The sequence below is a fragment of the Copidosoma floridanum genome, unplaced genomic scaffold (assembly GCF_036245765.1).
Source record: "Copidosoma floridanum isolate Cflo_tuat_1 unplaced genomic scaffold, Cflo_Japanese_pri ptg000008l, whole genome shotgun sequence".
NCBI classification, from domain to species: domain Eukaryota; kingdom Metazoa; phylum Arthropoda; class Insecta; order Hymenoptera; family Encyrtidae; genus Copidosoma; species Copidosoma floridanum.
In genome coordinates this window covers 6,076,689-6,100,861 of record NW_028321885.1, presented here as the reverse complement: position 1 = coordinate 6,100,861, position 24,173 = coordinate 6,076,689, and the positions used below count along the sequence as shown (strand labels likewise).

Genomic DNA, 24,173 nt, shown 5'->3' with positions numbered 1-24,173 from the left:
TTAACATGTATTGTACAACAAATTTATAATCACACTCGAGTTCAACACGTGCTCCAAATTTTCTCACAGCTAAAAAAAAAATTAATAAACGCTGCGTAGGTAAATACTTAATACTAATGAACATTTGCACTGCTGCTCACTCTCTCTACCTCTCTCTCACGCAAAGAAAAGTAAGGAGCAGGGAGCTTTTCTCCCGACCCCTCTATGCGATATAAATGTCGCATCGATAGGGAAGGGATATCGGCTTTCGTCCCTATTTACAGCCACCGAAACTCGAACTTTCGGGGGAGGTAGTAAGAAAAATATTTATTGTGATTAATAAACTGATTGCAGCTTCTGAATATAAAATAGAGATAACCTCATTTTCTATGTTTGTTTGTCGTATCCGATATTCTCAAAAATAGAAAAAAACCATGTGGTTTTACCACGTACAAAACCTTGTGGTAAACTACGTAGTTTTATATCATAAACCACGTGGTTTTGTCTAAAAATACCACATGGTTTTTAAAAAACCACATAGTCGTAATGAAACAACGTGATTTATGAAACCCTGTGTTAATTTAAAACAAAACCACGTGATTTACGATATAAAACCACGTGGCTTACCACATGGTTTTTCCACGTAGTGAAACCATGTGATTTTTTTCAATAGAGGAACAGAAATCGCTTAGAAAACTGTAAAAGTATTTATTACAATAGTATATAACAAGACAAGAAAAAAATTCATCAATAGAACTAGGAAGAAGAAGGTAATATTTGTGAAAACTATTGAGCTTCTTGGTGAAAAAACCACGTGGTTTCACAAAACCACTTGGTTTTAAAAACCATGTGGCATTTTGAGACAAAAACTACGTGGTAAACCACGTGGTAAAACTATGTGGTTTACCACGTGGTAAAACCACGTAGTTATTTTCAATAGAGTTATGTTTGACTTGATTCCTTTGACAATATTGTAATACACGACATAATGAGTACAAGCTGGAATAAAATTTGTATATTTTAAAAGAGGATATAATATTGCTTTTGAATTGATGATGCTGTGATAGGAAAAGATGGTTAAATTATGTGAACCCAAAAGTACGCATACGTTATTTCTTCCATGAAATCTTGACAAAATAAATAAATTGATGTTTCATAAACTTAATATAGCATTTTTGTTTTTTTTTATTTTTACTAGTCTAAAATAATTCTTCTCACCAAGAATTGTTGTAAACACCAAAAAATTTTCATCGTGAAGAAAAAGAAGAAACAACGCTCAGACTAAGCCCACGTTTCATCATATATTATTACTAGTTTAGCTACAAACAAGACAAACACGTATGTATAAAAAAAATAATTTAAGCTGTCTAAAAATGGAGTGTATATTAGCAGTAAGTACTAATAAAAGCTCATAAAAATAACTAATATTGAACGTTGCTGAACTTACTTATTTACTGTGTGCAGCAATCTGAAACAGCGCCACCTGTATGGGAAAGTACTGTCGATGCTGGATAACAGAAGTACCATAGCCTCTTATGGCCAGCAAACTTTGCAATTTTTTTTTGCAATCTTACAGCATTGCTGACACCTGAGATAAGGATTTTCGGTATTGAAAACGTGTTTTAAACATAAAACAATTTTACCACATGCATTACTTGTGGAGAAATTTTTTTTTTCATTTTAGAGATGTAAAAAAAATTATTCTATATTCAAAACACGTTTTTAATACCGAAAATCCTTATCTCAAGTGTCAACGGTGCTTTAATATTGCAAAAACAAATTGCAAAGTTCTCTGGGCATAAGAGACAATGGTACTCCTGTTATCCAGCATCGACCCTGTTTTCGCATACGGGTGGTGCTGTTTCAGATTGCTTCACACAACGAATACAGCTGGTAAAGATTTTTTGAATTGATGAAACAAAAATCTTTTTTTTAATTAGTAAGAAACTGTACATCGTCTCAATTTTTATATTATATAGATAACAACATGGATTACACCAGAACAATATGGTTTTAAGTGAAATTGTAGATTGTATCGTATTACGGAGCAAATAATCATAGGGTTTTTCGTAATGAAATCATTTAGTTACAAGTAAGAAGTCATACGATTTCGAGTGAATAAACAGTATATTAATATATATAGAATCATACAGACAGTTAATACGGCAAACAAATGAAAAATCCAGTCAAAACCATATGAAAAATCCATATGGTAAATCGATTTGGAATTCCCACATGGTACAATCGTATGGCAAAACCTTATGGGTATAAGTGAAAAACCATATAAATATTTGAAACAAAAAAATTTATATGAAAATCCATATAGTAAATCCATATGGAAATTCCATATGGTAAGACCACATAGAAAAATCATATGAAAAACCATATGGACACAACTGAAATACCATTTTGATACAAAAACCATATGTAAAATCTATATGGTAAATCCACATGGAAATTCCATATGGTAAAACCATATAGAAAAACCATATGGTAAAACCATATAGATATAACTGAAAAACCGTTTGGATATTTGGAACAAAAACCATATGGAAAATCCACATGGTAAATCCATATGGAAATTCCATATAGTCTTACCACATGAAAAAACCATATGGTGTTTTCAATATACAGTTCAATCGATAAATTAAATTTAATCTTTTCACTTGGAAAAGATGTAATCAAGCCACTCGATAAAAATAATATCGTTTACCACATACCATGTGTGAATTACAACTGCTGTTATGTTGGTCAAACATCGAGAGCTATACAATTAAGGATGGCAAAACGTAAAAGAGATAAAGAGAGAAAAAAAATGCATCTGTACCATCACAACATAGCATTGAATTTATACACAATTTCAACTTCGATAAAATAAAAATTGTAGACAGAACAAAATTACAAAAAGTGCCTTTTTTCCGAAATGTTAAATATACATTATATTAACAATAATATTAAGAGATGACAAGATACAGAAAAATTGAAAAATTGTTATATGTCTCTCGTTAAGTCAATTAAAAAGGAGACTAACTTGATGTACATGATTTGAGGGCCACTTTCATTTATAGTATTAGGAAAACATGATCTGTTTACGTGTCTCACAAGGAACTGCTTGCGATTCTTATTTGATTGTATTATGAGAGTATACCATGTCGTTTGTGTATGTGCAGGGTATAAAAGCAACTAAACTTGAAACTCTGACTATATTACGATTTTACATCTCTTTTGTAAGAGTCAGAAATATATTATACACACTACTTAATTTGCGTTTATCGTATTTACCAAAATTTGTATTGTAAAGAATTTTTTTACTAATCGTGGATTTTTGTATCTGATGAGGGCCGGGACATTCTCCTAACAGCCAAAACGTCGCTATGTTTTTTAATAAATTGAAAAATAGACAGTACCACCATTGGACGTTATTTTAATAAAAATAATTACAACTCTGTAGGTTGCATCGAAAAGAATCACAGCGTGCTCAGTTGCAATGAAAGAAATTACAGCGTACTGGCTATAGCTATTATCAACTTAAAAGTAGCTTTTAGTTATTATCAATAACAGCTGTTAAACGGAGGTGCTTATAGCTATAAAGTTTAAAAGTACTTAAAGCTCTTAGTTTTAGTGTTATCATGTAGATGAATATTTTTCACATTTTTATCTTGCAATCTTTGTATATTTCTTTCTTCCTCGTTAGAAATTTGTCGCCTTTTCTTTCTTTAGTAATATATAGACATCTCACGAGTACTTTTTATTTTATTATGAGTCAGTATGTTCTCAAATGCACTTTTTTAGCAGCGCATACATGCGTGACCTATACGTAAATTAATTTATATCTAATGCCCTCATGCTTGAAAATCATCTAGTGTGTAATATTATTGTGTGTTCAATTTGTATCTATTTTGTTTAATTTTGTTGATTTTTTTTTTTATTTGACAGCCATTTCTGAGAACTATGCCCGATAGGGTCGGCATTGCTGTGTTACTCTGCATGTATATGCTATCGTCATTGGTATATTAAGAAACCGTCTCAGATTTAAGTGTGACATTAATTACTTACACAGCAATAGGGACCTTATTTTACATGGTTTCCGAACAATCGGACCACAGTTCGAAAACGCACATGAGAAAGTAGATTCTCAGAAGGGCGAGCTAAAAGAGTAGAGATCAGGTTTCAAACTCTGAAGTGTGTGTTACTAAACTCCCAAGCTATAAGAACCACAACCTATACCACTGTGCACCCGTGGCCGCTATTTTTAGCTTTTATAAGTTTATTGCTAATAACGAAAAATTAAGTCTGACGAATATGGCTTAATAGCCCTTTATTTATTATTCCATTTGCACTAAGTAAGTTAATACAAGATTGCACTAAGCGAGTTGAGTCAAGATTGCATTGAGCGAGTTAGGTCAAGATCAGGTCATGGGTACATTACTTTATTGCAACATTTTATTATGTACGAAATGATTTTTTATAAGTCACTTACAATGTCGTGTGTTTTATTGTTGGGTGGGTGCTTGACAGAATGTCAAAAAAGTGATAGTGATTCTTCAGCTTTCTTCTGACCAACCTCTGTAATACATCGCAGCAATTGAGAAAAATAAGTAAGTATTTGTGTGATGTCATCTGCATTATTGTTGACGTTTTTTAAGATAATGTTCTTAATAAATGGAAAGAACTCGTACTGAAAGGCAATAAGTTAAAAACATCTCATGTAATATGCAAGGTCTACTTTAATTGAGATTTTGGAAAATTATTTATACATATTTTGTCCTATGGCATTGTACATTGTATGCCAAAACAAAGGCCGTTATGGAAAAAAGGAGCTGTACCTTGCATATTTCCGATGGTTTTGTAAAAACATGGAGCAAGTGAAGATACATCTTCAAAAAATCTGTCGAGCATGTACAATTATTTAAAAACGATTGCTATATTATCCCACATTTTCAGGTGCTCTTCGTAATGATTTGTCAAAGTACAATGTATGGGTGACTTTCACAACTTGTGGTTGTTTGACTGATATTGTTAGGCTGGGTAGAGACACAAAAAATAAATTAGAGAATATTGTCATTGTCTATATGATCTTATGAAAATTAGACGCGGTAAAATCCGTCATTGAGTGGAAAGAAATTTCGACCCAAATTTTTTTTAGGATTACATTTGGAACAGGCTCCCTTGTAAAAGTGCAGGTTGCCAGTCGGTAATCAGGTTAATAATAATTGCTTAAACTAATTTTTTTATAATATAAGTATCGTATTTTTCAATTTTTTTTTTCATAAAACATACTATTTAAAAGAGCAAACTTAAAAGTGAGTATCTTTTGAATAAAAATTGATTTGAAAAAAATCATATGCAATTGTAAAATATTTCGTGTAAAAAATCTAGAAACATTCGAAATCTGACAAATTATTTTCTTATATACAAAATTACCATTCAGATGACTGACACAACCAGATAGACTAAAGAAGAACGTTGAACCTCAATATCACCATAAGTATGCGAAATAAATGAATATTAAAAAAAAAGTCGCCTGATACAAAACAAACCAGAAAATAACTTATCTTGCTTGACAACAAGTCAACTTGGACACATACATTAGGCATATATTAGGCATCATTACCTGCAAAAGATAACATATGAAATTTTTTTGTAATCAAGAAAAATTTTGAGCAACTATTCTGGTCAATAGTGAAACATAATTAATAGAAGCAAAATTTTCAGCCCAATTTTAATGTATTTATGTATATAGTTCAATTAACAAAAATCACAGAAAGTGATTGAAGAAAAAAAAGAAAATTATAAATATGTATACGAGAGAGGAAAGAAAAGTTTAAAATTATATTTAACAAATATCTTTAACAGTTAAAAAAAACTTTTTTTTTTTTTCGTTCGATTCATAACATGAAAAAAAAAGAGAAAAGCTCAAACACTATTGGATTTAATTAAAGAAATATACTCATAAGTAATAGATCTAGTAAACAAAATTAAAAGTCAGTATCAGCTGTTGAGAACAGCACCAGCATACCTATGTATCTAATACAACTTGATTAAAGAGATGACGATACTTTACTTCATAATTTTAACTAGTAAAATCTCCAAAATCTCAATACCACATCGAGATCTCACAAATGTCAGATTAAAGAAAGAAGTTTAAATTAAGAATAACAAATATATATATATATTCCTATATTATATAGTCGTAAGATTTAGAGCGAGGTTTTGCTCCCCCCACCTCCCCCCCAAATGAAGAAGTTATTCTTTCATTTTCTTGCATTTTTTGTGTAATCCTAATTTTTTGCTAGCTACCCCCCGCTCCCCTCTACCACCCCCCCACTCGCCCCCAGCTCCCCTCCCAACTCCCTCTCAGCTCCCCCCCAGCTTCCCCATATATAATGTAAATATATTCGTAAAGCCTTATACATTAACTGTTACAAGTGGTCTAATTTTCACATATAATTTAATTTGACCATAAAAAAAAATTTTGTTACAATTATCTAACTTACGGTGTTTATTTTGATAACATACTCTAAAATATCTTTTTGAGTGCTCTGCTCTTACATAACCTTTCCCAAAGATTTGACAAATATTTTTTTAACGTTTATTTCATAACTTTTTAAATATGTCTGTAAGTGATAATTTCTCTTAAAACTTTTTTCGCATTTAATACACTTAAAATCTTTTTCAATCTTTTGGCATTCTTTTGTGTGACGCAAATAGTTTTTCTTGTCTAATATTATAATGCTACACAGATTACATACAAAAAATTTTTTTTTGTGAATTTTTTTGAGCAATGATAGACACTCTTAATTTGAAAATTTTGAGTTACATTTGTCACACTTATAAAATTTTGCATCCATGATCGTGTATCTGAAATTATATTACAAAAAACAGATTTTTTATGATAACATAAATCTGGGTACTAGACGGCACTAAAATTTGCTTGTTCGATAAAAGATAAAATTTGCAAGAAAGTATAAAAATAGTAATGAACTATAAAAAAGTTTTTTTGTTACTCTAAAATCTCATCCCAAACAATATTTTTTATTTCAAATTAGTTTTCTGATGTAATTTGAATCAGAAATTTTTTTGGGTTTCTACGTCTAGACAATGCTTTTCAATAATTTTAATTATTTAACAATAATTTTCTTACACAGAGCTATCTCCAACTTTAAATTTGGACTCCAAGTTCTCTGTAGATGTAAAAGGAAGAATTTTTTTTTTCGTTGCAATTTGAGTCTAATTCGCTGTGAAATTTTCGTTTAGACATTTTGTAACTTTTTTAAACGAATTAACGAAGTAAAAGTAACCGAAGAAAAAAATACCAATAGGCCAAAATTTTGGTTGTAAAAATTTACCAATGGGCCAAAATTGTGGTTATAAAAAATTAAAAGAAAAAAAACAATTAACTAACGATACTGTTAAAACAAAATCAATTTGTGATTCTAACAATATCGTAATTTTTGTAATTTTTGACGATATTTGAAATCTTTCAATACATTGTTGTTTTAAATATATAAAAATTAGGCATTAGTCAGGGAAAATAAAAAGTGATTGATAAAAATTCATGTAATTAATTATGATCAATATACATTTATTACATAAACGAATTTTAAGTAACAATTAATATAATTCGGGTTTTTTTCCATACTTCGTAAATCTAATTTGCAATTCCGGGGGTTGGTGCATAGAGCGCGAATGGGGTATATAGAGTTATAAGATACTAGAAATATCTATTGACACATACAGGATAGACAGCTCATTTAAAAAAGGGAGCCACTAGAAGAAATAATAAAGCTCACCAACAAAAAGTCAAGGGCACATCTCTCTGTCTTTATAAGCTTTACCACTTGTATTTGAAATTAGCAGCTTGTTCTTCATATTTCCTTGAAAGCAGACCAGTAATCATTTCCCAGTGTAGAGAATTTATTCCCGAGTATTTTCAAAAAATGCCATAGTCTTCGGAATTCTATAAAATATACTTTAACACATTATTTTCATACAAACAATTAATTTCATCATTTCTTAAGGCTTTAAAAAATATTCATACAAACCTTATTTTGAAAAAATTGCACTTATAACACAATAAATGGGGGGATTGGCGCGCGGAGCGCGCAGAAGGAGCAGCCCCACTAGTGTATATACATATATATATAATACTTTAATTTACAAAGTATAGAAAAAAACCCGAATTCTATTAATAGTTACTTCAAATTTATACATGTAACAAATGTATGTTAATCATAATTAATTACATGAATTTTTAACAATCACTTTTTATTTTCCCTGACTAATAACAGCTAATTCTATGTGATTAGTAGAACTCGATTTTTAAAACGATATTATTTTTGAAGAAGCATGTAACGTTATGCTGCCTTTTTAACTACGAAAATTTTTAGCGTGGTTTATTATGTCTGAAAATTTTTTTGGTAATATTATATGGAACAAATACAAAAAATTTTTCATTGAAGATTGTAAAGATGATTAAAATAAAGGTCTTTTACATTCAAACGAAATTTTTAATTTTGAAAATATGTCTTGTAAAGTTTCAGTTTACCAGAACCAACAGAAACGGTGAAAAAAAATATTGATACTGACAATGATGAAAGAATATTTTGTTAACATAAGTTCCATGAAATGTTTTCACAACTCAGTCATAATCTTCGTCGAATTTTTCAAGAAATTATAAAATTTAAAAAAAAGATTTTTTTCATCGATGGTCCTGGTGGATCTGGAGAAACTTTTCTATAAAAAAGATTAATTTATTATTTTACATCAATTGAAAAAAAATTCTTCCAAAGGAAATAACAACTTACAGAACTTTTAGACTTCCTATAGACTTAAACACTATAGAAAGTGCATTCTTCCAGTTTGAGCCAGATAAACAAAAATTACGAAATGTAAAAGTAATTATTTGGGATGAAGCTTCTATGGTACCAAAAAAAGCGTTAGAACTCGTTGATAGGACTGTAAAAGATTTATCTAGTAGTGATAAGCCTTTTGAAAATAAAATAATAATTTTAGGTGGAGACTTTCGTCCAATTCTCCTAGTAGTAAAAAACGGAAGCAAAATTACTATTGTTCAAGAAACCATAAAATTTCTCAATTTTTGGCTTTTATTTAATATTTTTATTTAAAAAATAATATACGTTCAATTGATAAAAAAATTTCGTCATTGCTACTGGATATAAGAGAAGGCAAAATTAAAACTTTTATAATTCCTCAGACATGGTAAACAAATGATGTATGTTCTAAAATTTTTAATTATGATGATGATTCTTTTATAAGTAAAGCTTTATTAACATCTCACAATGAAAACACTCATTTTTAAACAAAAAAATTTTTAATTATATGGCAGGAACATTAGTAACGTACTATAGTATTGATAAAGCAACACACAAAGGAGTAGATACATCAGACGATAATATTTATACTAATCTTCCTACAGAATATTTAAATTGTATTAGAGAAGGTCTTCCTCCACATGAATTGAATTTGAAAATTAACGCTATTGTTATGTCAATACGAGACCTAAACATATCTGAAGGACTTTGCAACGGTACAAGATTACGAATTACAAAATCATTTAAATTCAACATCGAAGCTGAAATAATCACAGGTGAAAAAAAAGAAAATAAAGTATTTATTCCCAGAATAACACTACAAACAAGCAAAAAAATCTAGCAAAAAAGTAGGATTACTTGAAGAATGCAAGAAAATGAAAGAATAATTACCTTATTTGGTGGGAGCTGAGGGGGAGCTGGGGGGGAGGTGGGGGGGGGAGCAGAACCTTGCTCTAACTCTTACGACTATATAATATAGAAAGATATATGTATATATAACAAAAGCTGTTCCTAACAAAAATGAACCAAAACATTTAGACAAAATTTTACCACTGATCTGAAAAATAATATAATGTGAACGAGGGTAAAGAAAGGTTTATAAAGACAATACTACCTACCGTTAACAATTGCCAATTTTTTCTTTACATATATTCATTCGTTAATATGTTCTTTTTATTTATCGAATCCCACTACGACTTAATATCTATTACTATTGATGCAAATTATTTGATAAAATAGCTACATCATGAAATATACATCTTGACAAGAATGGTGATAATAAGAAAAGAAGAGTAAGAAATTTTTTTTATTTCAACTGAAAATTTTTTTTCTGGAATTTTTGTTTGCCATTAAACCTCTTGTCAAACTGTGAAAACTACTCAATTAACCTTGCTGAAATTTTTTATACTGATTTTTGACACTTCCTAGATGGTTTTATTATCGTTTTTATCTTGAAAAAATTAATATTAATAACAAGAATCAAGCTCAAAGTTTTTAAAAAATACGCTAGTTTTTCACTTCAGATCAGTAGGATCTACCTGCAATAGAATAAAGTAAAACTGGTTCAAATATGCCCGAGCAAATAGACGTATATCACAGTCGTTCACCAGCAGTACATAAAGCATAAAGCTGGGAGTCATGCAGCTGGATATCCCGGCTACCGATGACACTGTTCTCTTATGGACAGAGGGGGGGAAGCAAAAAGAAGTGCATAGCGATGTACCCCAATTACTTAGCTGGTATCATGTTCCCAGTTGTTTGCCACCAGGCGGAGCTTTACAACCTCTCGAACAGTACACAGAAAATTTAGAAAATTCTACTATCTGCAACCAAGCTTGACTGGCTGTAGGTTAGACTTGGAAAAATGTATATGCTCGTTGGTCGTACCAGTTGCATTCCCATAGAAACCCGAAGTCATATTTTATCGGGCCTCTGTAAGTGGTGCAACTAGAATTTGGGACAGACGCTTTAGTCACGAGTATCAGCTACCCCAACTCTGAATTAGTCATTCCAGATTCAACCGTTCGGAAATAACTTCGTCGATAATCATGTCCATGGGGACTGACAAGGAGATTTGTCTGCCAGTTCCCACCTAGAACTGTATAGTAGCTATAATACAAGCAGTGACGCTGCTTCCTGATGGCTAAGTCCTCCAAGTTGCTCACACCCAGCTTTCAATGTTTTCAGTATTTACGACCGTCCTTAACGTTCTCTCAGGCTTGCATCTTTTCCATCTGTTACAACGATAGTGCAAGGTTATGAGAAGGGAACGAAGGCTCCTTAACTTGACACAAAGTACTCGTTTTACTTTGGCCATTCTTCGAGTCTCATCTTTTTCATGAACTGCTTTCGACTTTCATGCATTTTTAGACATCTTTAGAGTCGATGCTCCGAGGTGTTTATTTTCCTGCATTTGCAGGTACCACTATCCTTTAAGCTAAACCTGTATAGGCTTGCATTAAAATTTACATGACCAATTTGCACCTGAATACACGCGTGGTTTGCTTTGAACCATTTGGAGTCCAGTCTCTCTTTTACGTTTCTTAAGAACGAGTATGTAAATCGTCCATTTATCAAGCCCCGACCCCGGCCCTGACTTCTTAGAGGTTTCCAAAGGATATGAGTATTTCTTTTCTCAAATTATACAGGGCCATTCTGCTTTCAAAGAGGAGATCAACTGGGAAGATGCCCTCAAGTATATACATAGCGCGTCTGTCGAGATGGTTTTATATGCATGGGTAGCCGAAACTGAAGTTGTGTGCTATGCACTTGCTAGCTTTGGAATAATGGGTACTAAAGCTCATACCCTTACCTATCATGACATCCAGGTCCCTGACAGTTTTCTTTACTTTTAAGTTTTTGTCCTTGATCTTGATGATTGGCGTCTGTAACAACGGGGCCACCTTTCTTCTTTAAGATTTTGTGGGCCTGTCAGGTCTGGGCTTACCACTCCATCCAGTTTCTTTGAATTCATTGATTGTGAGATGGATTCTTTCAGTCTTATTTTCGAAATTTCCAGTTTTACACTTTCGCTCCACCTGATGACCTCGTCAACGACTTCCTGGCCTCTTTTCTTCATTTCTTTTCGGGGGTTTCCACACACAACTGTGATGAAATTATCAGCGTAGGCAAAAAACTTGTTTAGTCGAAACGACTAAAATTCGTAGACCGCCTCGTGAGCGGTGGAGGATCAACCTCGCAGCACGCTGAAGGTGGCAGCACACCGAGTTCATACAAAATTCATCACATGTCATATTCACATATGCAAGCGCCGGTCAATTTCTCTCTTACCTTCATCCTTTTTCTCCTTTTGTTTCAGTCGGTACAATTAATCGCTCTCGCACCAACTCTCATTATGTCTCTCTCTCTCTATACTCTCATTAGCTAGACATTTTCTCTCCTTCTCTATCATGCGCCTACATCTCCGTCTCCTTTGCTCTTATTAAGTGTCCTCGGGTCATAGGTCTCTTCCCCCTCTCTTAATTGCTTACATCATTCTCTCTCTCTCCTTTCCTGGCTTTCCACATATAAGGTGTAAGGGATTGATGGGTCCTGACGACTGCAGCGGGTGGGAGAATTAAAAAGGGGAAGGGGGGTCTTGCGGCTACTTTGGGTGGGCGCGCCGGGTCAGTTCCGATCTATCTGTCTATACAGAGCGGTCTACAGTTGTCAACTGCGATCTCGAGTATCTGGCATAGTTGGGTATTATATTCGTCCTACTGGTTTCTACATCCTTCCTCATCATCATCACGCACACGTGTATCTGGGGGTCACCTTTTTGGGGTTAATTTCTCTCACGCTTTCTTTTTTTATCATCATCGTCATCTGCATCATCTTCGAGAAGCTCGGCGTGCTGCGAGTAAAGCACGGCGAAAATCTGCTTCACGGACCGTGCGACGTTTATCGATTCGTGAGTTTTTCGAGACACGTGCGGACGCGCACGTATACGTTTTCTACACACAATACACAAGTTCACACTCTTCATTGCAGGAAGTTTATCTTAAATTTATTGTTCAACCTCACTCGTTTGTATTTTCATTAATTTTTCTTCTCTTGGGTTTTTCTCTTCGGAGTTTTTCCCTTGAGCCACGAAATATATCTTCGTTCGTGGCTCATAATCAGTGCATTTTAAATTTATTTCACCTAGTTCATTCCCATCCTCCGTTCCGATAAATTCAGCAAAATTGTCTTTTTTTAGGTGGATTTTAATTAATTATTTGTAAATTGAGTAGTATTTTTGTGCCGCGATCCCTCCTAAATTTTAAGTAACAAATTAGTTGGCTTCGTCAAAATAGACGCAGCCAACAGGGCAGCAACACTCTTGCTACAATTCATGGTGCCTCCTGTGAGGTTGAACTTTTATCTTGTCGTATCACGTATTCGATTTTTTCGCGTGTCATCGTCGAATTGTTGATCGTGTTTCTGAGGATTGACGCTTTGCCACGAGGACCACGAGGAGTTGGAGAAAATTCAACGAGGCCGTTGCCATCGGCGCCAGCAACGGGGGATCTCACCGCCAGTCGTCACGTGCATCTTCGTCGATCAAAGATAAGTCCTAGAGTCGATAATTTTTCACCACCCGTTATATTTAAATATTTACTGTTCAATTTCCATTTTTCTTTTATTTTATTGATTCTTGCCCTCCCTTGTGCATTTACCGTGTAAACCTATTTTTTTCTGTACCTTTTTTATTTTGTTTGTTCGTATTAAAAATATTAATTAATTGAAAATTTCCCTTTTTTTATTTTTTATTTTTATTTCGCATTCATTTAGCTTTTTTCTATTTTTTAGAGTCAATTTTTATTTTTTAAAAAAAATAGTATTAATTTCACATTTTTACCCCACCTAATTTAACGTTTTTGTCGATTAGTGTCCCGTTACAATTAAGAATTCTTTATACTTTTCATTTTGTCAATAAACAATTATAGTCTATAAGAAGTGCGCGAGTGTCGTTTTTATAATACGCGAGTGTCGGTTCGTGCAAGCGAGAAATTCAGTGCGAACATCAAATTCGAATTTAGAAAATTTCTAGACAAACAAAGATTCGTTGGGAGACGTGATCAGGCGTCGTTAAAGAGCGGGAACGCGCGCGCGCGGGAAAGCTAGGCGTAGTAGAAGAGAATCGAGAGTCTGACAATAACAAGGGGGGCGGTAGGACGCGCTTGATCTTGCACGCCAAGGGCTGCGGTCACGTGGCTTTTTAATATCTGGTCGCACGGGATTTTTCAGCATTCTAACCTTTCGATTCCATAGCATTTCATACGATTGTTCTAGTAGCATCAACTACAATTGATTCGTAAAGGATACTCAATTCGGTTTTTCGTTATATTTGTTATTATCTTAGTATATTTAATTTCGAGTACAGTTAAGTTCATAAATTAGCTTGATTAATAAATTTCTTCCGTAGTTTTTTCGTTCATTTCAATACAATATTTAGAAAATTTAACAATAGTCAATTTTTTGTTTTTATTTTTTGTAACAAGTTTAATTTTTTTCTTCAAGTTCATTTTTTATAAAGTTATTATTTTTTTTCTGTTTTTTCAAGTTTGTATTTTTTTTATTAAGTTTTTATCGTTCTGCTCTGAGAATTAGTTTTACCTTTGACAGGGTTACATCCGTTAAGTAAGGATGGCGCAAAATAGAGCCGTCCTTTCGAAACGTGCCGCCCTGAAGGGGCAGCTCACGTCGATCGTGAACGCTCTTGAACAAAAAGCGATCGACAAAACCAATGCGATGCTGCGACTCGAGCGGTTAAAAACTAGTTTCATTGCGTACGAGGAGTTGCACTGCGAAGCCTTCGAGGAGCTTGCCGAGCCTGATCCGGACGATGAAAATCACATCGCAATCGAGGATATTAGGGACCGTTATTATTCACTTGCGGCACGTATCACGTCCATGCCAGGTGGGGCCGTAAACAATCCCATGAACGGCACACAACCTCTCGGCTCGTCAACTTTTTTCGAAAAGCAAAAGCTTCTAAAACTTCCAGTTGCCGAACTCCCCAAGTTTGACGGTCAGCACGAAAAATGGATCACGTTTAAAAACGCGTTCGGAACCATGGTAGACGCGCGTACGGATATCGATGACCTAGTAAAATTTTTTTATTTACAAAACGCATTACAGGGAGAGGCTTTAAACAAAATTTCAATTTTCGACGCGACCGCAGAAAATTACAAAAATGCGTGGAAGGTTCTCGTTGATTCATATAATCAGAAGAAAGTTCTCGCGTCAAAACATTTAGATGCTCTGATGAATGTTATCATCAAACCGTTAGAGGTTGCCAACGCACAGGCGTTGTCAAGATTAGTCGATGACACCCGTCAGCATCTGAATGTTTTGCATTCGTTAGGCATAAAACCAGATGAATCGATGATCGTGCGTTTTTTGGAGCGGGCCATTCCAATCCCCATCAGACATGAATGGGAAGAGTCGTTGGATTTAAATGTTCTTCCAACGCTTGACCAGTTTTTCAAATTCATCCACACGACAACTTTCCATTTGTCTACGATGGAGGACGAAATCAGGCGGGTGAATCAGGAAAAGGGGGCGAAGCGTCAAGGGGACCGAGAATTCGAGACAGCTGCGAAAAGGGCGAAGAACATGGGACAGGCGCGCGCGATGGTCACTAGCACGAACGCGTTTAAATGTTCGAGCTGCGGAGAGGCGCACCGCATCTACTCTTGCCCAGAATACAACAAGTTGAGCGTCGAAGAGCGATGGAAAGTTATTCAACTTAAAAAATTGTGCCAAAATTGCGTAGGAGTACACTCAGGGAACTGTAGAGCGGGGTCCTGTAAAACATGCGGCGAGCGGCATCACACGTCTCTTCATCGGGACTCGAAGAATGCGAAGCCAAGCGCGTGACTTGGAGTGGGCGTGCTGGAGACGATCACCCGAGCCGCACAGTCACAGCTAATGATGAGCGCAGTTATTCGAGTCAAAAATGCGCAGGGTAATTTCGTCGAAGCACGCGCGCTTCTTGACACATGTGCTACGGCACATTTTATAACCGAAAAATTCGCGCTTGAATTAAAACTTCCGTTAAATGCGTGTTCTATCCCCGTGGGCGCGATTAATGCATTAAACACGACTACGAAGTATCGGGTTGAGATTAATTTCCGGTCACGTACAAGCGATTTCGCGAAAACTTTAACTTTTCTCACCATCCCTAAAATAGCCGATTTCGTACCCGATGAGCCTTTTCCGCGGTCGTCAATAGCTATCCCACCAAATTTGAAACTTGCCGATCCCCGTTTTCATATTCCGCGGCCAGTAGATATGCTTATCGGCTCCGGAGCCACGTTATCACTTCTATCAGTCGGTCAAATACGCGTTTCAAACGGGAGCGATTTAACGTTGCAAAAAACACAATTAGGTTGGGTGATCGCGGGCGGTATTGCGAATGACAACCTCGAATCATCAGCAGTGACGTGTAACTTAAGTGCTTTAACCGAACAGTTAGCGAAATTTTGGGAAATCGAAGAGGTTAAGAACGTAGCGGGCGTATCAGATCCAGAGTCTCTATGCGAGCGGCATTATGTAAAAAATACAACACGCGATCGAACCGGGCGGTATATTGTGCGTCTTCCATTTAACGAAGAAGTAGCGGATTTAGGAAACTCTCGCGCGCAAGCTCTTCGTCGGTTTCATGCGATGCGCCGAAAATTGCAAGCAGACGATGAACTCAATCGCGAATATACGAAGGTACTTGACGAATACATAGCACTCGGACATATGACGTTGTTGCAAAACGAAACACCAGACGGATACTACATGCCACATCATGCGGTCGTAAAATCGCCGAGTAATACGACAAAGGTGCGTGTAGTATTCGACGCGTCCGCGAAAACCGACAGAGGCGTCTCGTTAAATCAAAAACTACTTGTAGGCCCCACCATTCAACCAAAACTTTTCGAACATTTGATGCGATTTCGATCTTATGCGTTCGTCTTAACCACAGACATAGAGAAAATGTATCGGCAGGTATTAGTGCATCCCGACGACAGGCGATATCAGCGTATTTTTTGGAAACATGGGAAAGAGATCGCGGTATACGAGCTGAACACGGTCACGTTCGGAGTCGCCTCTGCTCCCTATCTCGCGATACGAACGCTTCACCAGTTGGCGGACGATGAGGGGCGCGATTTTCCGTGAGCAGCAAAAATTTTGAAACGCGACTTATACGTTGATGACCTGTTAACAGGTGCAAATTCGATCGAAGAACTTGCGATACTTCGCGACGAAATTATCGGTATCTTGGGGCGCGGAAAATTTAATATTCGACAATGGGCATCCAACCATCAATACGCGTTCGATACTCTAGATCGTAAAATTTTTGAGAGTGATTGTGCGGTAAAGACGGAAGTAGTTTAGAAAACACTCGGGGTAACTTGGGATTCGCGAGCGGATACGTTTATTTATACCGTCAAGGAAATTAGAATTCCGAATAAAATCACGAAGCGCCATGTACTTTCCGAAATCGCAAAGATTTTTGATCCACCGGGTTTATTGGGGCCGGTAGTTCTGTATGCGAAATTAATTATTCAGGAGTGTTGGAAACAAAAGTGTGATTGGGACGAATCGGTACCGCAGGAGTTGTATTCGCGATGGGTGGAGTTTGCGAACCAGCTGTCTCTCATCCGCAATTTTGCAGTAGACCGAAAAATCCTTATCGATAGGCCTACGAAAATTGAGTTACATGGATTTTGCGATGCAAGTTTATTAGGTTATGGTGCTTGTTTTTATTTGCGTTCAGTAGATCGGTATGGAAATTGCGTTGTGCGTCTGGTATGTGCGAAGTCTCGAGTAGCTCCGGTAAAATCGAAAACGATCCCGCAACTGGAGCTATGCGGTGCCCTGCTCCTCGTGGGATTGTACAGTGAAATGCGTCCATCTCTAGAATTTGAAATTCATAAACTAGTACTCTGGTCGGATTCAACGATCGTATTGCATTGGCTTAGAAAATCACCGGAAACTCTTAAAGTTTTCGAAGCAAACAGAGTTAGAAAAATTCAAGCGCTGGACGTCGTTCACGAATGGATGCATGTGCGAACGAAAGACAATCCGGCTGATGCACTGTCCCGAGGTCAATTACCTATCGAGTTTTTAAAAAATCGAATGTGGCTGGATGGACCTGAGTGGTTGAAAAAATCCGAAAGCGAGTGGCCGAGAATGGCGTTAACGTCACCGGGCGAATTACCAGGTCTTGAGAGCAAAACGTGTCTTTTAGTGAATTCAGGGGTAGAAATTTTTTCGCGATTTTCCTCATATTCCAAGTTAGTCAACGTGATTGCGTATTGTCTTCGTATGCGTCGTTCAAATAAGTTCAAAGGGAAATCGATCAGCGTGGAAGAAAAACTTGAAGCGGAGCGTCGGGTGTTAAAATTAATTCAAGCAGAGCAATTGGCCGACGAAATCGCGTGTGTATCTGCATCTAAAAGGGTAAAAAGTGCACGGTTAGCAGCGTTCGATCCATTTGTTGATGAGCATGGTATTTTACGAGTTGGCGGACGCTTAAAAAACGCGAAAATTTCCTTCGATCAAAGGTATCAAATTTTATTACCATCGCACCATCATGTTTCTGATTTAATAATCCGAGATGCGCACTATCGTACTTTGCATGCGGGAATCCAAACTACGTTACACACTATAAGACAGCGTTTTTGGTTGTTCGACGGAAAGCAACAAGTTCGAAAAATCGTACGAAGATGCGTAGAATGCGTGCGCCGTCGCTCCAATCCGATTCATAGTAAAATGGGAAATTTGCCATCAGCACGCGTTACCGAATCAGGCGCATTTACTCACGTGGGAATAGATTTTTTTGGGCCAATATACATCAAAGAGAAGAAACTGCGGAATCGTAATCGCGTTAAGGTTTATGGTTGTGTGTTTGTATGTATGGCATCGAAAGCAGTGCATATCGAAATAGTCAGCGATTTAACCACCGAAGGATTTTTAGGCGCGTTTAAGCGTTTTTGCGGCCGACGCGGCATTCCCAAACACGTGTTTTCGGACAACGGCACGAATTTTGTCGGAGCAAGTAATGAATTACAAGAAATGTACGCTCTGTTTAACTCCGACCAGTTTCGTGACGATGTTGACCATTTCGCAGTCCAGAGAAACATCATCTGGCATTTTAATCCGCCGCTTTCACCACACTTCGGTGGGATTTGGGAGTTGGCAGTAAAATCGTTTAAACACCATCTTAAGCGAGTGATCGGCGAACAACTCTTAACCTTCGAAGTACTTAATACCCTCGTTATCGAAATCGAAGCCATTCTCAATTCTAGACCACTTTATAGTATATCGAATGATCCTAATGATATAGCGGCCATCATGCCGGCACATTTATTAATTGGAAGACCGTTAAATTTTTTGCCGGAAGCTGACCTTTCTTGTGTTCCAGGTAACCGATTGTCAGCATGGCGTTTCATCACGAGAGCACGACAAGATTTTTGGAAGCGATGGCACCTGGAATATTTGCACGAACTTCAACGTCGACAAAAGTGGAGCAAGTCCAATCACGAGATCGGTATCAGTTCCGTCGTCCTCCTCATCGATAAAAATCAACCCTGCATGCGATGGCGGCTGGGGGTTGTCGTCGAGATCCACCCGGGCGCTGATGGCATCGTACGAGTCGTCACCGTTAAAACTGCGCAAGGGAGCTTCAAACGCAACGTCACATCGTTGTGTCCACTACCGATCTCATCGTCACAAGAAGACTAAATTTTCGAACGTGTTGTCTGTCTTGTATTAAACCGATTTGTGTAAACATTGCTCGAATTGTAAACACACTTTCACACCACTACACTCACACACCATCGTACGATTCACGCAGTAAGCATTTTATCGAATACGCTACACATACGATGTTTTCGATTTTGCTCGCCTTCTCTCGCAACGGGGGGAGCATGTTTAGTCGAAACGACTAAAATTCGTAGACCGCCTCGTGAGCGGTGGAGGATCAACCTCGCAGCACGCTGAAGGTGGCAGCACACCGAGTTCATACAAAATTCATCACATGTCATATTCACATATGCAAGCGCCGGTCAATTTCTCTCTTACCTTCATCCTGTTTCTCCTTTTGTTTCAGTCGGTACAATTAATCGCTCTCGCACCAACTCTCATTATGTCTCTCTCTCTCTATACTCTCATTAGCTAGACATTTTCTCTCCTTCTCTATCATGCGCCTACATCTCCGTCTCCTTTGCTCTTATTAAGTGTCCTCGGGTCATAGGTCTCTTCCCCCTCTCTTAATTGCTTACATCATTCTCTCTCTCTCCTTTCCTGGCTTTCTACATATAAGGTGTAAGGGATTGATGGGTCCTGACGACTGCAGCGGGTGGGAGAATTAAAAAGGGGAAGGGGGGTCTTGCGGCTACTTTGGGTGGGCGCGCCGGGTCAGTTCCGATCTATCTGTCTATACAGAGCGGTCTACAGTTGTCAACTGCGATCTCGAGTATCTGGCATAGTTGGGTATTATATTCGTCCTACTGGTTTCTACATCCTTCCTCATCATCATCACGCACACGTGTATCTGGGGGTCACCTTTTTGGGGTTAATTTCTCTCACGCTTTCTTTTTTTATCATCATCGTCATCTGCATCATCTTCGAGAAGCTCGGCGTGCTGCGAGTAAAGCACGGCAAAAATCCGCTTCACGGACCGTGCGACGTTTATCGATTCGTGAGTTTTTCGAGACACGTGCGCACGCGCACGTATACGTTTTCTACACACAATACACAAGTACACACTCTTCATTGCAGGAAGTTTATCTTAAATTTATTGTTCAACCTCACTCGTTTGTATTTTCATTAATTTTTCTTCTCTTGGGTTTTTCTCTTCGGAGTTTTTCCCTTGAGCCACGAAATATATCTTCGTTCGTGGCTCATAATCAGTGCATTTTAAATTTATTTCACCTAGTTCATTCCCATCCTCCGTTCCGATAAATTCAGCAAAATTGTCTTTTTTTAGGTGGATTTTAATTAATTATTTGTAAATTGAGTAGTATTTTTGTGCCGCGATCCCTCCTAAATTTTAAGTAACAAATTAGTTGGCTTCGTCAAAATAGACGCAGCCAACAGGGCAGCAACACTCTTGCTACAATTCAAAACTCCATGTTGGGTTTTGCCTCTAACGTTTTAAGTAGCGAATTGAATGTCAAGTTCCAGCAGCTTGGTCCAAGGACAAAGCCCTGGGGACATCCTTTCGCCGCTATCTTAGAAGCAGACTGGTTTGCCTATTCAAGAGGAACTTGCCGGTTTTCGAAATAATTTTTTAAAAGCTGGTAGGTGGTTTTAGGGTAGCCTCTTACTTTTAATTTTAAAAGAATTGCTGCATGTTGTACATTATCAAACGCCCCCTTCATGTCAAACAGAGTTTTAAATGTATATCAACTTGTGAATTCATTTACCACTTGTCTGAGTTCTGCTATGGCATCTTTTTTTGATCGGTGGGGGGTAAAGCCACACTGGTGAGCCGAAATATCCTTAAAGTGCAGTACTTTGCAGTTAAGTCTAGCGACAATGAGGTTTTCCAATAGTTTGCCATTCACAGAAAGACGATTGATCAGGCGGTACGAACCAGGGTCTGCAAAATCCTTATCAAAGCTTTTCAGCAAGATCGTTAGTATCTCTTTTTTCAAAACTTGAGTAAAGCGTCTTTTCTCTAAGCAGGCGTTCATTAGGCTCAAAAACTGGCCCAGAACAAGCTTTGTCACTCGTTTGACGACTTACACCTCTACTAGATCAGCCCCTGGTTCCTTACCACTCTTTAGTCCTCTGGAGACAAGCTTGAGCTTTTGAGCAGTAAAAGCCGGGGCGTTTAACGTTTCCAGTAGAACTCCTGCCTCTTTTCTCATGTGACTGAGTTCTGGAGAGCCATCAGTTCTGTCGTCATCCAGTACATATGTTTATGCTCACTAGTTCTCTACGAATCTTGAACTTTCTAATTAAAGATCCTGTGACTTGTCAACGAGTGTACTATGGTAGCATCAATCCAGGATTTTTTCCCCTTCAATTCGTACGTTGGTGGTCCAGTGACCTTGTTTTTGAACGCAAGGTCGTGGGTGGCTATTAGTTTTTCAAGAGCTATGCTATTTCTATTGGTGCCTCTTGGACTCTAAAGTGACGATTCAGCGTTCGTATCAGTGCCTTGTATCGCGCACTTTCCCTTTAGCTTTCGAAACACCTTGTCTAAATGGATCCAAAAGTTGTGGAAAAAATAAATAACTGTAATTAGGATTAGTTACAATAATTGCAGCCCAAGGCTCTGTATAACAGGTAGCCATAATCGTATTTATGCCCAGACCAGTGCACTTCCAAGAATTCCCATCTTCTTTTTGGCTGATTTTTAAAGAAGAAGCACGTCCAGCCTCTTTTCAGAGATCAGTCAATTCACCTCCCCAGTAAACTTATTTGAACTGTCTACATTTAATTGTAGGACTTTGATCTTAAGGAGCCGACTGGTCTTAAAGAGACTCGTAGGCATTAACAATATTTGACCACTTTTAACAGTTGTATGGCTTTCAAGGTTCTGAGATGATGCTTCGGGCAGATGCACTGCATCGCATCTACTTAGATACATGCAAACCTCCCTAAAATAATTTGCCATAAGCATTTTCAACCGTCCGTGACCTTCCACTTCCTTATCAGAGCTGCTCATAGAAGTAACGTACCAGCATTTGAGAAGTCTTAAAAGGCGTTGATGGGATGCCTATATCGACCTCACATTGCCTTCAAACTTGCACCGCTTGGAGTTGACGAAGTCTCCTTGCAGCTCATTACTTTCCACAGGTCTTTTTCTGCTAATTTGGCACTTCTTTTCAATTTTATTTATCTGTTACGTGCTCCATCTGCACACCGTGGCGTCTATAGATGGATTTTCTTTTTCAAATTGTGCTTATTCATAAGAGAATTCGATCACGAACTAGCAACCTTGGCTTCTAGTGGGGAATTCATTCTCTCACCATCCCTGTAAGCTTAGAATTCTGAGAAGATTAGAAAGGCTCTACTTCGCAACCGGGCGATTAAGCCAAGCCCCAGGTTATGACTTGTGTACTGTTCCTGCACTTGCGCCTTAATGCAAGTAGACATAAGAGTTGATTACCGTATTTAGAGGAGATGGCGCTCATCTCCCCTAGCTAAAGGTCGATCAGGTGTACCAGATCGGTGCTATCGCTGGCGTAACAGCTCCCTGAGATTTCCGACACGAGAACGCTTGGTTTCTAAGCCAACTCGTTTCAGGGTAGCCACTTCACTCCCCTCAACTCAATCTTATCAAAACGTTTGATTGAGAGAAAGTTACTCTCATACTAGCCGCTTTGCAAGCATCTTCACTGTTAAAACTTGGAGAGTTACCATTCAGCACTGCTTGAAGGTTATAGGTTGGGCCCTTACCAAAGCTACAACGAAGAATTAGCCTCACAGTAGTTTCGCTAAATTCTTTAATGGACAAGCGACTTACGTCAAACTTCATCTCGAACAACTGAGATCGACGAGTACCAACAATAAAAAGATGTTCTAAATACTAACGTCTTCGACGAAATACCAGGAGACATGGCTAGCTGAAGCACAATCTGTTCTAGCAATTTGGAGTTTCATGGTCCTTTATCCAACCGCACTGGGGCTATCAGAGCAGGTTTTGCCACAACAGCAAACCAGGAGAAATAACCCTGAGGGATTTGGAAAGCCACAACGGCTTCCTTCTCAGTGGTCATCCCATCAACGGCAAATGAAACCAATAATAGTAACTAACTTCAAAGCAGTACATTTTTCATGGTAGCATTACAGTTTGCAATTAAAATGAATTATTTTGAAGCTTACAACCTGTTACAACAACATGTTCCCCAGTTGATAATAAGTCAACGTTGATTCAACGCTGAATCAGGATTAATTCAACATGGAATAAACGCAGAATCAACGATGTAATTTACGACTGATTTTAGCATTAATTCATCACTGATATTTTAGATAGGGTTCGACTCCTGGTTTTTCATGGCCATGTTGGATTTTTTTTATAAATAACTCGCATTGTCAACGTACTGTTATGTTTAGTTTTTTCATGATTTTAAGAAAATTAATTTTCATTTTCCTTAATTTTCAGCATTTCGTATTCTTTAACGAGGCATGCAAACACCGCACCAGACAGATTTAAGATGCACTATTTTTTTTTTTTTTGCAAGAAAGTCGGCACGTGTAAGAGCACTAAGAGCGTATACGTGTATGCTGAAATCAACAATTATCCGATATGACTTATGTATTCTAAATCTAACGATTAATATACAAATTCATCAACTACAATGCTTGTTTATTGTCAAATGATGGTTACTAGAAGTGCGTAGCGCATAATTTTTCAAAGCAATG

The 24,173-nt window shown here is 37.2% G+C and overlaps 2 protein-coding genes across 2 annotated transcripts; both read left to right on the top strand.

Annotated features, from left to right (window-relative positions):
• The first annotated feature begins 14,441 nt into the window (after positions 1-14,441).
• Positions 14,442-15,677, top strand: LOC149375279 (uncharacterized). The gene has a single exon (XM_089589288.1). The coding sequence runs from the start codon at positions 14,442-14,444 to the stop codon at positions 15,675-15,677; it is 1,236 nt and encodes a 411-aa protein (XP_089445414.1).
• A 414-nt stretch (positions 15,678-16,091) lies between these two features.
• LOC149375278 (uncharacterized) lies at positions 16,092-19,538 on the top strand. The gene is made up of 3 exons (XM_089589287.1): positions 16,092-16,953; positions 17,017-17,165; positions 17,244-19,538. The coding sequence occupies exons 1-3, from the start codon at positions 16,092-16,094 to the stop codon at positions 19,536-19,538; spliced, it is 3,306 nt and encodes a 1,101-aa protein (XP_089445413.1).
• Positions 19,539-24,173: the final 4,635 nt, after the last annotated feature.

Bases quoted from the DNA above. Each gene is read 5' to 3' on its own strand.
- LOC149375279 (XM_089589288.1), top strand. From the start codon at position 14,442: ATGGCGCAAAATAGAGCCGTCCTTTCGAAACGTGCCGCCCTGAAGGGG.
- LOC149375278 (XM_089589287.1), top strand. From the start codon at position 16,092: ATGCTTATCGGCTCCGGAGCCACGTTATCACTTCTATCAGTCGGTCAA. The intron at 16,954-17,016 runs GCGATTTTCCGT...ACCTGTTAACAG, and splicing joins GTTGGCGGACGATGAGGGGC to GTGCAAATTCGATCGAAGAA. The intron at 17,166-17,243 runs GTAAAGACGGAA...TATACCGTCAAG, and splicing joins TTTTTGAGAGTGATTGTGCG to GAAATTAGAATTCCGAATAA.